General features: G+C 36.1%; 1 protein-coding gene across 2 annotated transcripts in view; it reads right to left on the minus strand.

Annotated features, from left to right (window-relative positions):
• Positions 1-17,586, minus strand: part of ca16b (carbonic anhydrase XVI b) — a 90,332-nt gene that overhangs the window by 32,460 nt on the left and 40,286 nt on the right. For both annotated transcript variants that reach the window (XM_084426504.1, XM_084426505.1), the window contains exons 3-4: positions 8,110-8,289; positions 5,406-5,554 (exon numbers count right to left, since the gene is read on the minus strand). In XM_084426504.1, coding sequence (XP_084282630.1) covers positions 5,406-5,554; positions 8,110-8,289 — 329 coding nt within the window. The remainder of the gene's footprint in view (positions 1-5,405; positions 5,555-8,109; positions 8,290-17,586) is intronic.

Here is a 17,586-nt window from a genome sequence, read left to right on the forward strand (position 1 = left end):
GTGCTAAAGTTGAATTCTTAGGGTTAAGAGTTCATTCAAATACTAATGGTGATGCTTGCTTTGGCAAGCAACACTAATAAAAGTGGCAAAAAGGGCAAAAAATTAAATTAACACTATTGCCGTCGTAGTTTAATTTACTGAGCTAGACTTGAGCCAGAGGTCAACAGAAGTTGTCGAGAGATAATTGGATGCATCTCCAGTCTCTGGCTCCAGTGTGTTTGGGTTTTAAATCGCTAGATAATGCTTAGCGGCTATCCAGCGGTGTAGATACACATCAATTGTATTTCTGTGTAAAAATGGGATTTATAGAGGGAAGTCGATTCGTCTAATGAGAAAGTGCTGGCAGAGAGGTGGATCCAGCCCAGGTCGTCTGACTTCTGTGCCAGCTAATTTCGAACAAACTTAGACTGATGAATACAAATGATTTCGCCTTCCCATCCTCTAAATTGTTGTTGTGTAGACACTGTAATGATAGATAAGAAATACTGCTAGATCTTGGATAAAAGCCAGTAGAATTTGGCTCAGAATTTAGTATTTGTTTCTACTTTGAACACATTCTGACCTTGTTCGAACATTGAAATAAAAAATGAAATAAAATAAAGGGCTTTTTCTGTAATGGAGAGAGGTACAATGTCCTTGGCGAAGCAATAGACATGTCGAAAGAATTGCAGGCAAAAGTAAGGCAACAGAAAACGAACCTCCAAACAAAGTAATTAAGGCCAGACGATGTCAGAAGAGGTGGACAATGAATTAATTCGCTAATAAAGAGAAGAAAGAACAAAGTTAAAGTCTTTAATGAAAACCAATCAGTCTCCTTCAGGCCTCTTTTAAATCACAGACTTTAATGGTGTCCATTTATTGTGTCTTCACAGGGGGAAATATATTACTCATTAATCACTAAACCTCATTAGCCAATTAGCTTCCTCCAAGAGCCAATACAGAGTTTATGGTGACCGAGAGTAAAGCACAGCACAAACACGTTTAGTTAATGAATCAAAATGGGACAGAAACCATGTGCGGGGAAAAAAGGCCAGCAAACAGCATACACTCGACTTAACATGTTTCAGTGTATAATGTGTGATTGCATAACAATATTAAACTTGAATGCAGTGGTGCGTCCAGTCTCAGGCTATGCACCATTTTCACTGAAATCTCAAAAAGTGTTGCGTTTTCTTCGATGTGAAGAATTCAATGTGCATGCAGTGTTTAAGGCCAAATGGACGAGGTTTACAATCAAGAGCTAATACTAATCTTGTGCAAAATAATGTCTGCCAGGCAAATGAGACAATTTTTGAACAGGAAGGTTGTTTTAAAACAAGTAGCAGTACCCTGTAAGGCATGCAAAAGGAATTATACTTTATTAAACATTTATGGCATTTCGTCATTGTTGACTGAGATTAGCACTAGGGTTCTTTTCTCACATCCACACAATTCATTCATTAAAAAAATAATACTACTACTACAACTAATAATAAGAATTTTTATATACATTATATTACAATACAATTACTAATAATAATACAATGGTGGTTAAAAGTTTGGAATAATTAAGTAAAAAGAAGTCTCTTATGCTCACCAAGGCTGAATTTATTTGAAACGGTTAAAGAGTAATATTGTGAAATATTATTACATTCTAAAATTAGTTTTTGTTGCTTAACATTTTTGTGGAAACTTTGATACCAATTTTTCAGGATTCTTTGATGAATAGAAAGTTCAAAACGGCATTTTTTTTTTTCAACATTATAAATGTCACTTGAATCAATTGAATGTCTCCTTGTTGAATAAAAGTTATTTTAATCAGCAACTAATCAGCATATTAGAATGATTTCTTAAAAATCATGTGACACTAAAGACTGGAGTAATGATGCCGAAAATTCAGCTTTCTCATCACAGGAATACATTGTATTTATTTATTTTAAATTTGAATGATATTACACAATATTGTATGGTTCATCAAATAATTGCAGCCTTGGTAAACATGAGGCTTTTTTTTTTTTTTTACATTAAAAAAACTAATTATTCTAAACTTTTAACCACCAGTGTATATATTCATCTATTATGTTTTATTATTACAATAATTGTTACAAATTTAAATAAACCTGAATAGAAACATTCGGTCCATTTACACACCGAGATCAACTGGTGAAGAAAACCAGGCAGGGGCCAGTTGCATAAACTTTGCTAGGACTTTGTCTTCAGAACTAGTTAGTCTTACTTTTCTAATTCCAAATAGACCAATCTACCACTTTAAAAAGTTAGGAGTAAAAAGAGCAAAAAATGTAGATGAATACTCTAAGACTAGTCTAAGCAGTTTATGCAACCGGCCACAGAACTCAAATCATTTTAAAGATGAGGAAGGAAGCAGAATATCTTTGCTCTTTTGTGAAATGCAGCGGTTGCACCCTCAAGTCAATAAAACACATCGATCCCTCCCGGTTTCATTGAGAGGCTCTTCAATTAGTGCAGATTAGTGCACCACTTTCAACCTACTCAAATCAAGGTGGAATCCTTTTTTAAGGAAAAACTTTTAACTTTTTTAAAGAAACACATTTAGTAAAGCTGTCCTACTCATCTAAAAATCCATTCCTAATAAGATTTTTAAATGTGAAAGTGAGTGGTTTAAGGACTATTCACAAAGACTGTGTTTTGTAAAGAAACAATGGATTACTTAAAGAAAAATGTTCGCCAAAAGGTCTTGACTATGAGAGATTTGAGCTTTTGCTCGGGTTTCGTTATAGCTGTATTGATTTTACTACAAAACATACTGAAAGAATCCAAAATCTGGATTCTTTCAGATGGAAGTGGAAGTATAAATCACTAGCTACGTTTACATGGACACAATCGGAATGAAATCAATACGATTGATGAATCCGAACAAGGTGTTTAACATGAATGATAAATAAAGTAATCGGGTTGATGTGCGCGTTTATATGTCACAAGTTTCAAATCGGATCTGATGTTTTGACATGCGCACACTGCACACATATACAGAGTTTCCCGCATTTCGCACATAAATATTCTCCTCTATTGGTTCTTTATTTGTTTTAAACAGCAGACGTAATATTAATTCGTCTCTGGTCATAATTTAGAGCATATTAACCGTTTTGCCGTGCCGCTTATTGATCACTCAGTAAAAATGCCCCTCCCCGCGGCCGAAACCAGTCGTCTGTGGATGAGAATCCAAAACAAGGACTGGTGGGACGTTGTCCTGCTTCACTTCACAGAGGCGCGAGTGAAATGAGAATTTTAGAATGACGGGAAACGTATTAATATGACACTTCATTCAACAGGAAGAACAGCTCGTTCCGCGCGTCATACGTCATTACGCTATTTAACGTCATTGCACATGCGCAATCCTTTCAGTTTAGGTTTTAGATCCGATCAAGTGTTTACATGTTCTCTCGATCGGATTACAAAAGGGATAAACCACCCCTTTCAATCCGATCAAAATTTAATTCGGATCGAGCTCAATCGTATCGATTAAGGTGTTTACGTGAAGGTTTTTTAGTCCGATTGAGCCGTCAATCCGATTATAAGTGTCCATGTAAACGCAGCTACTGTTTGTTTTTTTGAGTACAATTGTAGTTTGTAGAGCTGGTTCATGAAACGATAACGATAATTATCGCAATATAATTTTTCTTGATATAATTATAACAAAAGTTTGATAAGTGTTTGAAATAATGTTTATGCATTAATTAATGCTGAGCATGCATATTGCAGACTGCCGAGCTGGTATGAGAAACATTAAGGCGAGACACGGCAGGCAAAAACATCGGGGTTTTTTTACTGGTCAATTTTGAGATTTTTGGATATTTGTCTTCAATTACATGTCTTCTTTCAGACTTGTGTTGAAAAAAAGTCAGAAATACACATTTAGGTCTTTATTTTATTACACTTTGTCTGTTTGCGTCTGTAGATTTCTCATAAATTCAACAAAAGTTCGCGTTCTAAATCAACACGCTGCTCCGCGATCTCTGCCGGCACCCTGTCATCACATGCACCGCTGGAAAGCTCTCTCTCTCTTCTGTACAATCCTGTCGGATCCAAATATGGTCATTTCCTTTTTATCAGCAACCAATCGTGAAAGTAAAAGGGCTGAATGCGCAATCTCATTGGCTGATGAAAAATCTTTAAAGCCCGTTTTCTCAAAATGACTTTTCTCTCATACTCTAAGTCCGAAATCTCCACTTCAGTAGCACCTATATACACCAAACTTTCCAGACTTGTACCTAGTTATATTATGAAGACATTTACAGAGGGATTTGTAAATATATTATTCCTAGCCTGATTTATATAACATTTTATTCCAAAAAACATGGCGAAAATCATTTTTAAGGCTATTGACAGTATTTTCTGAGTTACAGGATAACAAAAGTAGATATCCATAAATCCCTCTGTAATTTTTTTCCCATCTAATATGTGAACACAATAAAAAAAAATGTAACCTGGCTTTATCCAATACTCAGATATCGTTTTTTAAAATATATGCAAATTAGTGCATATTTGATTAGATATTGCCTGATTTGCATATTTAAACATTAAATTACAGAAAACTTGTAATACATTTTTTTTCTCATCTTAATGTAGGTAATCAACTGGGAAAGTTTCATGGTGATATCTGCTAGTTAAAAAATGTACCCTATTCACCTGTAGTGTCTCGCCTTAAACGGCAAACGCAAAGAAAAAAGAAGCAGAGCTGCTCGTTTGAACTGCGCGTCACCCTGAACATTCATCAGCTCGGCTCAAAACACACCGCAACACGAGCTTAGAGCAATGCATTTTCTTGCTGACCATCTCGATCTCGCACCCACTAAACATCACTGTGAGATCCAGTAAGAAGTGTTTCATTTCATGCAGAGTTTTCCCATACAAACAACAAATCAAATGCCTTGTGATTTAAACTAGTTTAAAGCCAGACGAAACGGCGCTGACATTCTCAACTACACTTACGCAAAAAACAGGAGAAACATTGTGCCACAACGATACAGTTAGAAGGCTTTTTCCTTACCATGGATTTACTGTAGCAGCACTAACTGAAACCATTGGATTGTGGCAGAAATGTGGGATATTCATACTGAATTGTTTTATACTATTACTATATACATTAAATGTATGAGTAATTTGAAATTTGTTCTCAGATGTAATGTAAACTCACAATTGCGAGAAAAAATTACCATTTTAATTTTTTATTCTGTGGCGGAAACAAGCTTCCATTGGTTTCTACAACTTTCACTCAGGAGACAAAAATCTGCCTTTAAACTTGAAAGAAATAAAATGTTCAAATTTATTGTGATAATTATCAATATCAACTGATATGAAGCATTTTATTGTGATAATTTTTTGGCCCATATCACCCAGCCCTAGTTCATGAACTCTGTATTATAGACATAATGTGACTTACTCACCTCTACTGGAAACCTCTTTCCATTGATACTGTGTTCAGAACCAGCCGACCCATTGGTGCTTCCCCAGTGAAACTCCACCTTCTCTGCTTTGAAGCGTCCAGGTAGGCCGGCCCCTCTCACAAAATAATCATTCCTCAGAGCTATAGACACTGTGATGAAGAAAACAAGACAAGGTGAGTTAAACACTCTTAAAATAAATATTTACTTCAAATTCAATTAGCCATAGTATGTAAAACTAAGGCAACCAAGTATACGTACAGCTTTTTAAGCTGTGCAATTGAACAACAAATAATGCATTCAGATATATATACACATTTTAATACCCTGCTTTTCTTCAGACTGTAAAAATGCTCTAGGGGAATTTTGTCTTTTTTATGTTGACAAAGGACCTTTAAAACAAATAATGATGCAAAAGAAACTGAGTGTGCACTTTGCAGGCCAGAGCGGACAAATCAAAATGAGCTCCATAGGCTCTCCTGGCACAGACTGTCACATTATACCGCATTAAGAGTCGACCTCTTGACTCTTTAAAGCCTGGATTGGTAAACAAATTGAAATATCTTCCATTGCTTCTGCTGGGTAGACTCTGCAGAAACAGGATAACTACCTCATACACTTGGTTTTCCAATGCCAATTAATAAACTTGGTCAAACTCGGTGACGTTTTTAAACATTCTGAACATTTGAATCCATTCAACTGTAAGTAGAGACAGTAAATTGATGGAATCAAATAGGAGCACTGTCTGCAGCAAATAAACCCTATGCATTATTGAATCATGCAAGGTGATTTCCTATGGTTTGCGCCAGTCAATTTACTGGTATTTGCTCCATTATTTATCACCCAAACCAGATGTTAATTTGACCGGCTCTTGGTAAGATCCGGCTGCGTCTGTGTTCTTAAATTTGCACGTCGTCAGTAGATCACGAGCAGAACTTTTCACCCCCATCTGCACTTTTATGGGATTGCGCTCTCACGCTAATTTGCCCTGTTAGGTAAATCTGGCCCTTAATCACATCGTACCATGTTAAACTGGACGAAAAGGTTTGCAGCTCTGCCAAATACTCCGTTAGAATGAGAAGCGTAATCAAAAGAAACTAGGCTGAACTGCAAGAAACTACGTGAAGACATCTCACGTCACAGAAGCTCTCGTGTGGAGATCTGTGTTTAATTCTTAAGTAAACTGAAGTGTTGGGATGCGAGTAAACAAACTGATTCAGTGGGATATGATAAATGTTTGTGGAGAGATAGGATCTTTTGGTGAATACACAAACATCGCTGTATGCACACACTGGGCTAAAGACCCATGGTACTCAGGAGGGTTTCCTCGCAAGGCCGTTGTTAGCGGGGCGAAAGGTGGTGAAGGTCCTAGGGGCCTCCAGCCTTAGGGGGGCCCCCGCAATTTCATCCGAGGGTGATTGCAATAAACGTGTATTCAACCGAGGGGGACCCCACCCCACACCCCCAACCCTCCAACGTGATTTCAATCCCAGGATGCTGGGGTTTTAAAGGATCTAATGCTGTGCTCTGTAAACAGTAGGTCTATGGTAATTATGCCACAATGAGTTGATGGTCTTGGCGAGCATTCCCAAAAACCTTCTCAAGAGTAAATATAGCGCTCTTAGAGTGTGCCATTCTCAATATCACTACTAATTAAAACCAGCAGAATGCATCATTTGAAAAGTATGCTGTTTCATCAGCCATCCTTGTTTAGTAGGCCAAAGTGGGTGATTTGATTTCCCTACAAACTAGTGCAAAAATGCAAAATGTAAATGGTGGTAGATAAGGTATGGGGCACTGAATAAGATAATAAATATTTTGAAAATAAATATTTCAGATTTTTTTTTTTATATATATATTTTGGTCATATTAGATACATTGCACCACTGTTCAAACGTTTAGGGATTTAAAAAAAAAAAATTTAAATTTGGAAGAAATTCATATTTCAGCAAGGATGCATGATCAACTGATCAAAAATGACAGTAAAGACTTTTACATTGTTACAAAAAATCTATTTCAAATAAATGCAGTTCTTTTGAACTTTCTATTCACCAAAGAATACTAAAAAGTGTATCACGGTTTCCACAAAAATATTAAGCAGCACAACCATGATAATAATGAGAAATCAAATCAACACAATACAATGATTTCTGAAGGATCATGTGACACTGAAAACTGGAGTATTGATGCTGAAAATTCAGTTCTGTCAAAATATAAAACAGTTATTTAAAATTGTAATATTAATTTAGAAAACTTGTTTTTACTGTATATTTGATCAAATAAATGCAGCCTTGGTGAGCATAAGAGACTTCTTTCAAAAAACAAAAATAATCTTAGCAACCTCAAACTTTTGAATGGTAGTTCAAGTCTTCAAAAAAATTGCTGTAAATAATGCTGCTCAGATTTCCACATCCACAACAGATGTACAAGCATCATAACACAATTCAGGGTGATCTTATAGGAACTTACTGAGGGTGGCGTTAGACTGTGTACAGCATTTGCTTGGTCTGTGACTTTCAAACTCCCTAAAACCTGATGCAACGGAGTGTCATGATGGAAACCTTTCAACATCTACATGTTTCTTACAGTGCAATTATTTGGAAACATTTAAAAAATTTAAGTGGCCTTAAGCTAAGAGTGCAATGATGGTCAAAGTTCTGAAATGAGAGCAGATGAGGATTGTTACAAGTTGAATTCGTTGATTAACCTGTTTTGCCTGTGTTCTTCATGGTAGTCCTGTTTGATGACTTGGTTTCAAAGCCATCCAAGGTGAGCTCCTGGCACTCCAGAGAGACTCGGGTGTCTTGATCTAGGATGTCCACTGGAGACTGATTCCTTTCCCCACATTCTGGATAAGCGGAGGCCCATCTCCGTGGTCCGTAGGTGCCTGCGAAAGGATATGGAACAATGAACAAGAAACTTTTCAATACATTTGCATTACATTTATTCATTGGCAGATGCTTAAAAGCAACCTCAAATGCGCTCAAATTACACACCATCAGTATGCAAATTAACCTTAAGTGCATTTTTTGACCTTTTTAAATCACATTTTTCCTTCACTAGTTCATTTTAAAAGGTCCTGTGGTGTGGCAAATTAATTTTTAAAAGCACAAATATTTCATGTAGTCTCTCAGTTAGCACGAGGCTTCTCAATCAATAAAAATAGCATGCATAATCATTTAAAATAAAATAAAAACATTTCTTTTTTGTGTAAAAATGAATGTGCAAAATGCTGTTTAAAATAGTTTTAGACAGAGTGGATCATGTCATGCATCAGGACAGAATTAAATTCCTCTGTTGACTAAACATTGACTCATCTCTGTCTACCAGTTGAGGAAAAGTACACATTTGCAATGTAAATCAGAATTAGCAAAACACAAATGCAATGCAAACTTTTTCTCATAATGTTGTTGAGCTATCATTTGCTGCTCATCAGCCATCTGTGTTGGCCTAAGACAGAGAAATATGAACACGCATGTTAAGCAAACATGCAGTGCTAAACTGATGAATGGTTTCATTACCAGTGGTGGCAGACATATCAGAGTCCATGTCAAAGTGGTGTATTTAAATTGCCTCCTAATGGTTAATGCTTTGCGCTTCAAATTAAGTCTCCCACACAGTATATGAATAATAATCTGTGACATTTAGAGGGTTGTGGTAAACAGCTATATGTAATGTATGGATGGGATTCTTAAGAGCAGTAAAAACAATGGCTTTGCTCTTTAACAAGAGCAAACTATCTTAAGGAAGTAAAGGAAAACTCCTAAGGAAAACTGTAATTTTAATCACAATTTTTCAGGTTCCTGCAAGGACAAATGTACTCAACAATATGTTATTATAATTTCAGAAGACCAGTGTGGAGCCTGAAGCTAATCACTCCAAATTTAGGACCGGCTTCTCCAGAGTCAGATTAAACAGACTTTGCTATGGAAACCTGAACCCAAAAAGGTACGAAATTTAACTAACCACTATAATTTCCTCATCAGGACTGCTCTTGCTGAGATTCTTACCAGCCTAGATCGTGGAAAGTGGGAGGAGAGGTGAAAAGCCTCACTGGATTGGTCTAAAAGGTGCATGGTTGCCACCACAACGCTATCTCGTGTACACACTGACCCGTGTCAATCCATGATGAGAAATCAAATGCACAGTCAAAAAATTTTAGTAACCAAAGTATTTTATGTCATAGGTTCAAAGACAGCAGCACATCAGATTTGCCCTCGGGCTTGAGGGTCTGATAGTGGTGTCAAGAATAATGTTCTCTCTAATGTTCTGTGCTAAAAGTCTGTCGACTCCCAACTGAGCTCAGTCATGCTTGATTTCCTTGTCTATATACTGTATGAAATCCCGATGATATTCTGAGGACGCTTTCACTCTAGGATTTTGCTGTGGACACGAGTCAGTTTGAAAAAGTTTGGTTTGTTTGACTGGTGTGGGTCGTTGGTGCAAAGTAGAGTACGGAAATCCGCTTTCACACTAACCAAACGCTGTCAAATTGACTCTCTTTACTGATTTTCTACAAACAGAAACCATAAAAAAAGAAGTTAATATCGAGTACCTTACATTTTAGACACCAATATTGCCAGTTGATGGTAATTACGGAAGCCCTGAACCGCAAGGTGAGAAAAAAAAAAAAGAAAACTTATCTCGTTATTTCGACTTAATAAGTCGTTATTTCGACATAATATCTCGTTATTTCGACTTAATAAGTCGTTATTTCGACATAATAAGTCGTTATTTCGACTTAATAAGTCGTTATTTCGACATAATATCTCGTTATTTCGACATAATAAGTCGTTATTTCGACATAATAAGTCGTTATTTCGACATAATAAGTCGTTATTTCGACATAATATCTCGTTATTTCGACATAATATCTCGTTATTACGACATAATAAGTCGTTATTTCGACATAATATCTCGTTATTTCGACATAATATCTCGTTATTTCGACATAAATATCTCGTTATTTCGACATAATATGTCGTTATTTCGACATAAATATCTCGTTATTTCGACATAATAAGGGGACATTCTAATATGCATTAAGCTACATTTAGCGTTCTTATAATGAGTTTCTATGGGAGGAAAATGCTTAACGTCAAATTAAACGCTTTGCGTTCATATTCTGGACTTATCTGATTTTTGTAGTAGCCTATACTTTATTATGATTTTAGTAGCCTATCATATTGATTAATAAATGCACGCACAATTATCCGTGAACTTGATAAATGTTGTAGATATGTTTTAGGCTACTATCCACAAACAAATTGCTTTCAATTATGTGTGCAAAATTCAGAATTCAACGAATGCAGTGCAACAACAACAATAATAGTTAAATTAATATTAGTATTAATAATAATAATAATAATAGTCGCAGTAGTGCTAGGCTAAGGCAGTGCAAGCCAAGTCAAGTAAAACAGAGTTTTTTTGCGTTCATAGTCTGGACTTATATGATTTTTTTGTAGTATACTTTATTATGATTTTAGTATCATATTGATTAAGAAATGCACGCACAATTATCCTTGAACTTGATAAATGTTGCAGATATTTTAGGCTACCCATAAACAAATTGCTTTCAAATGTGCAAAATTCAGAATTCAACGAATGTGCAGCAATTTGTACAAATAGAGACATTTTTGTGTATAAAAGACATTTTTGTTTTATTTTGTATTAGTGATTATAATTTGCGCGTCCATTTATTGACGTCTGAGTCGATCTCATTTGAGTGTATTCGGCAATTTGCTTAACGTGGAATTAAACGCGTATATTCTGAGCTCATCAGATTTTGTTGTACATATACTTTATTAGTATGATTATTTACTGTGTTTGGTCTGTTAGTAAATATGTTAAGGTTTGTATTCATTTCGATATGCCACTAGAGGGCAGAATAAGACCGGGAATTATAGAATGCATTGTAGTTATGTTGACCTACTGTTTTCATAACACTGGATATTCTACTAATTTATACTTTTCTAAAACGTTGCATATTAATGGCAATTAACTTTGGCAATTACACTAATAATAATAAAAATGATAACAGCCGCAGTAGTGGTATAAGGCAGTGCAAGCCAAGTCAAGTAAAACATAGTTTCTGATCTGGCCAATAATGACCAAGCATGAAGCAAAATATAGGCTATCTGCGATTGAGTTGTGTAAAGTTAACAAATAAACCAAATCTAGATAAACTATAAAGCTGGCTGAAAGAGCAATACTGACAACAAAACTAGCACAAAACTATGTGTAATTGCCAAATGTTAAACAGTTTGAGAATTCATGAGTAGGCCTACGGTTTATAAACTGAGCGGACGGGATGGGTACTTTTCAATCAACATCTCTACTACATTCATAATCTGGACATCTGTTGGGTACGCACTGCGCAGTGTAACGAAATATTGTCTCTGCTAGTGTCTCAAGGACACTTCTCTTCACTTCAAAATCTTTTGTTTATTTGTGATAATCTTAGCACTTTATTATTATTGTCTAACCTGTATTATGACTGATATTTGACGAATTGCCTTGTTCCTTTTTTTGTAAGTTTTGGACAAAAGCGTCATCTAAATATGTAGCCTAAAATTTTATTATTAATATTTGAGTTTATAACTATAAATGAGTTAACTTAAGACAGTAATATGTTTATCATAAAATAGTTTATGAATGCTATATTTGTAAGCAAAAATTATGCAAAAAATGTAGGCCTATTTTATCCAAAAATGTAAAAGCGTTTATAAAAATAAAGCATTGATAAATCATATTATTAAATTATATTAAGACAAACATATTACTCTATTACTAAGTGAACTCATTTATAGTTATAAACTCTAATAATAATAATAATAATAATTATTATTATTATTACATTTTAGTCTACATAGAAGACGCTTTTGTCCAAAACGTACAAAAAAGGAACAAAGCAATTCGTCAAATATCATAATACAGGTTAGACAATAATAATAAAGTCCTAAGATTATAACAAATAACCACAAGATTTTGACGCACATCATTCATATTAAATCGTCTATTCCAACATATTCCACCATTATTGTGGAGCGCACACTGCATGATAAGTCCAGAATTCCACGTTGATAGGAAGATGCAAGTGATCTCGCGGCATGGAGGCGCCGGCGAGATCACTTGCATCTTCCTATCAACAGTGGAATTCTGGACTTATCTGATTTTTATAGTAGGCCTAGGCCTATTCTATATTACGATTTTAGTATCATATTGATTAATAAATGCACGCACAATTATCCGTGAACTTGATAAGTCCAGAATATGAACGCAAAGCGTTTAATTTGACGTTAAGCATTTTCCTCCCATAGAAACTCATTATAAGAACGCTAAATGTAGCTTAATGCATATTAGAATGTCCCCTTATTATGTCGAAATAACGAGATATTTATGTCGAAATAACGACATATTATGTCGAAATAACGAGATATTTATGTCGAAATAACGAGATATTATGTCGAAATAACGAGATATTATGTCGAAATAACGACTTATTATGTCGTAATAACGAGATATTATGTCGAAATAACGAGATATTATGTCGAAATAACGAGATATTATGTCGAAATAACGACTTATTATGTCGAAATAACGACTTATTATGTCGAAATAACGACTTATTAAGTCGAAATAACGAGATATTATGTCGAAATAACGACTTATTAAGTCGAAATAACGACTTATTATGTCGAAATAACGACTTATTAAGTCGAAATAACGACTTATTAAGTCGAAATAACGAGATATTATGTCGAAATAACGACTTATTAAGTCGAAATAACGAGATAAGTTTTCTTTCTTTTTTTTCTCACCTTGCGGTTCAGGGCTTCCGTAGGTAATTTAAACATAGCCTTTGTAAAAATATAAAGCAAATGTTAAATGTGCAAAGTCGACTAGCAGCAGCAGTATCGTTTAATCGACTAGTCGGCTAGTTTCACACATCTCTAATTCAGTGACTCACTCATTGACAGTCACTTGTTGCATTCCTGAATGAATCTGTGCTTTTGAACAAATCAAAATGGTTGACTGAATGACTCAATGATTCACTCATAAAAAGTCACTTGTCAACACCTACTGGTGTATAGCTGCGACCTGTAGAAAGAGTCACTGAATTATGCCTAAATGTACAGATATGCAAATGTACAGATTAATCTAATCTAATCTAATCTAATCTAATCTAATCTAATCTAATATAATGAAACACCCAACATTGCTGGATGCTAGTGGACCAAGCAATCGAAGACAGAAAACTGAGATGCCCTGACCAATTTCAACCCAACACCTTGGTCTCTGAAACAGGAACACTGAGACCACGAGAGAATGGCGGAGCTCTCTTTTCCATCTGACAGATTAAGGTCAGATCACTTTCCATTGGGACAGAAGAAGTCACGGTTCTCCTCTTTAAAGGAAAGGTTACTCCTCTTACCCAATTAATGAGGGGACAAGTAGGTCATTTCAAAGTTCTTGGCCCACCGCTACAGTGCGGAACTCTCCTCGGAGCTCTGCTAATTGACATAAATTTTCAAGCGACGGCAAAGCAACTGGTTTCTCAGTTGCGAATATTTTTGCATTCTGACAACACGGCTGTCCAGGTCCAAAACGATGAATTGATGCTACAATCTGATGCAGTTTTTTCCCCAATGTCACAGGCCAATTAAACACATTCTGAGGGTTATCTTGGCTTCCATTGTATCTCCTCAGGGTTCTGTGTCTATGCTTTTAGGCAGGCAGCTCAGATCACAGTCAGCCACTTGCATTTTCCACCCATTTTCTTGGTGCTAATAGGAATCTTAGATGAATGCTGGGTTACCCCTTTCCACCTCCCCATTGATTTCTCCGTGGGCCAGACTCCTCTATTCTGATTTGTTAAGTGCTAGCACAGTGTGTCCCAAACCAGCTGTCGGTTTCTGTCCCAGCAGGGGTTGGATATCTACACAAAGACACTTCACCTGGAATACTCATTTTCCCGTCCAGATTCAGCCTTCTTTGACATAAGCCCCCCACAGCAATGCAGGACACCATCTTCTCTAAAACAGATTTAAAACACCTGTGCAAAGCCGAGACGAATTCCCTCCGCTCTCTGATCTCCTAATTAATTAGTCATCTGGGTTCCTTTGTGAAAAGACCAAGACGCTGTTCTCATCCTAAGCGATCGGTCTACGGTATTTCCTGCACGCCGTCCCCTTCCATCTAACTGACAGTCCACAAATCTTCATTGAACCATTTAATCTCTCTGTGTCACAGACTAAACAATTGGCTTTCTCGCCATCTTCAATTGTGTCAGTGACACTACATCCACCCTGCCAGGGTGATCGACGGATCACACTCTTTTAAAAGTCACTCAGCGTCTCCTTCATTTCAACACTTTGTTCATCCGTAAGGACCATATACATATCTGACGTCCGGTCACCACAGACAACGTGCCTCACGAGTTGCAAGATGCAACAGCTTTCATCACATCACACTGAGAGATGTGTTGAAGGAAGGTGATAGCTGACAGTTTTGTAGTGTCTTCCTGTGTCTTGCTCTTGCAAACGCAACAAATTTTCACCGACAAAAAGACGAAACCTATCAACTCTTCTTCAAAGACTGAGAAAAAATGTCAGAGGAGATAATTAATAGGATTTACAGTGATAGATCACCTAAGAAAATGAAAATTCTGTCATCATTTACTTACCCTCATGTCTTTACAATACTCGTTATATGGACAAACACAGTTGAAAAATTCTTCAAAATATCTACTTTTGTCCTCCACAGAAGAAAGTCATACAAGTTTGGAACACCATGAGGGTGAGCGAATAATGACAGAACATTCGAATTTTGGCTCGAACTATTCCTTTTAAGGAAGTATGCCATTATTTACTCTTATATTGTTCCAAACCGAGTCTCAGCCTCTGACGTAATGCCCACAGACCGCTGGCTGAACGTCTGATGCGTATGACACATTTAACTGGAAACACTTCAGGATTTTCAAAGACGTTATCCGATTGGTTGAATTCTACAGGATTTCCGGAAGACGTGCGTGTTGCGTTGTTTAACGGTCCGTGATGCCAAACCCCCTCATGGAAGAAGAAAGCTGTCATGTTTACTACTGTGACAAAGAGCGCTTATCAGGATAAATGAAATGCTGGATATTCAAAAGTATGTGAAGTATGTAAAGTTTGCGCCATAGACTCTTTGAAATACGTACAAGAGTTTCACACACCGGTTTGTTATTGTAGGGACATTGATGTTACATTTTCACACCCCTAAGCATGATATGGAACAACATGAACTGTGATTGGTTGCTTTACATGTCAGTCAGACGGCCTCTGGGCAGTCCTTGGCCAATGAAAGCTGCTATGGAGTCCAGACCTTCTGCCGTCAGTCTGTTCCAAACCCATATAATTGTATATAAGCGTGAATTACATTTGAGAGCTACAGAAGAGACTTTATGGTGCTTTTTTACTCACTCTCAGAGTAAATGAATGAATTATGGTCTAATGGTTTCATTACCATTCATTGATTGTTGAGAATTTCGGTTGGAATACATTTCAAAGCATTTAAGGGCATCAGTATGGATCATAAGAAGATATTATATGCCTCAAAGCCCTTTTGAATTTTTCATTGACACTCCAACATCAAGGCAGTGTGAGGCACCATGCACTACATATGTGTATTTTCAAACAGATGCCTGAGAGATGCAATTACGCTGCAATACTTTCGCTCTTATTGGTGCTCCTGCTTAAGATTTGGCTGAATTTAAATGTGATTTTGCATCAAATAAGCCATGATATATACAGGTATGGCTAGTCCATACAGTTCACCTCATGTAGAAAGTCTTTGTTGACGCCTTTTACTCTATCAAATGCATGGATTTCCTTTATAACACAATTTTATGCAGCAATATATAAATATAATAGCAGAATGAATTGACTTGGATAATTACATCTTGTACGACGCATCGTCCTTTCCAGATATATTACCGTTTATCAGCCATTACACTCATCATGGCCTTTCTGTATATAACAGAAATATCAATAAACCTATAACAGCCTCATCTACATGAAAGACTGCTGCAGATTCGATGGGCGACTTGAACTACTTGCAATCATGTTGCGTGCTAAATCTGACGGCTTTTCTAACTTCCTTCTTCCTTTCCGCCAAGAAATAACTCATCTTTTATGTCCTGCCAATTCATATAATTCACACTGCATTTTAATTAGTGTTCAGAACAATCTCACCAAACAATTTGAAAGCTCTAATTTATATATCAGTCTTGGAATAGCAGGCTAATTAACAGAGACACTAATTGGATTAATTCTGCGTGATCTGATTTCCAGAAAGAGACAGGAGGAGCGAGATAATGATAATGAGAACGATACAGCATTTTTCTCCCTTCCATCTCAAGCCTGGCAATGCAGAGATACACAACTATATCATCATCTTAATTTTTTTCAATTAAACTTTAATTGTAAACAATGGGGGATTCAAACATGAAGGGGCTATGTGTAACTTATTTTATTGATGACAGAAGCTGGCATAAAAACACATCTAAGATTATTATGCTGTTTGTGTTACCATAAGGCCTACATTTATGAATGAATGCAGGGCATGCGGGATTGCATAGTGTAAAAATACTAATGATGCAATACAGGGCCCTAAATGCAAATTCAACATTGACAACACATTTACAAATGGAAGAAAATTTAAACCCTCTTTGGAACTATCTGAATTTCTTCATTAATATAAAATGACATCTGATCAACATCTATTTAACATAAATAATGTCTTATTTAACAAGCAACACCATTAAATAAATTGCATAACTAGATTAGAAGAAAAATGCTTGACCCTGCAAAACTCACTGCCACAAAGTTGTTTGCAATAAGATTGATAAGGTATTCTGAGTGGTTGTTAGCATGTTACTATGCGGTTGCTAGGGTGGTAAAAAAACACTCTATAATAGTCTGGCCTTTAGACCTTTACAATACTAATGCTTGCCTTAGCAAACACCTCTAAATATCAAATCGCTGATGAAAAAAAGTAAGTGCATTTCTGAGATAATGGTCTCATGGGAATTCAGGTGGGTTTGATTTGACCTGCCATATTCAATTACTTTTTAATTTTTTTTCTATTTTACGTTTTGGTTAGATGCTCTTTGCTCTAGCAGAATTCTGCTCAATTTCAGGAGACA

This window comes from Rutilus rutilus (genome assembly GCF_951802725.1).
Source record: "Rutilus rutilus genome assembly, chromosome: 12".
NCBI lineage: Eukaryota > Metazoa > Chordata > Actinopteri > Cypriniformes > Leuciscidae > Rutilus > Rutilus rutilus.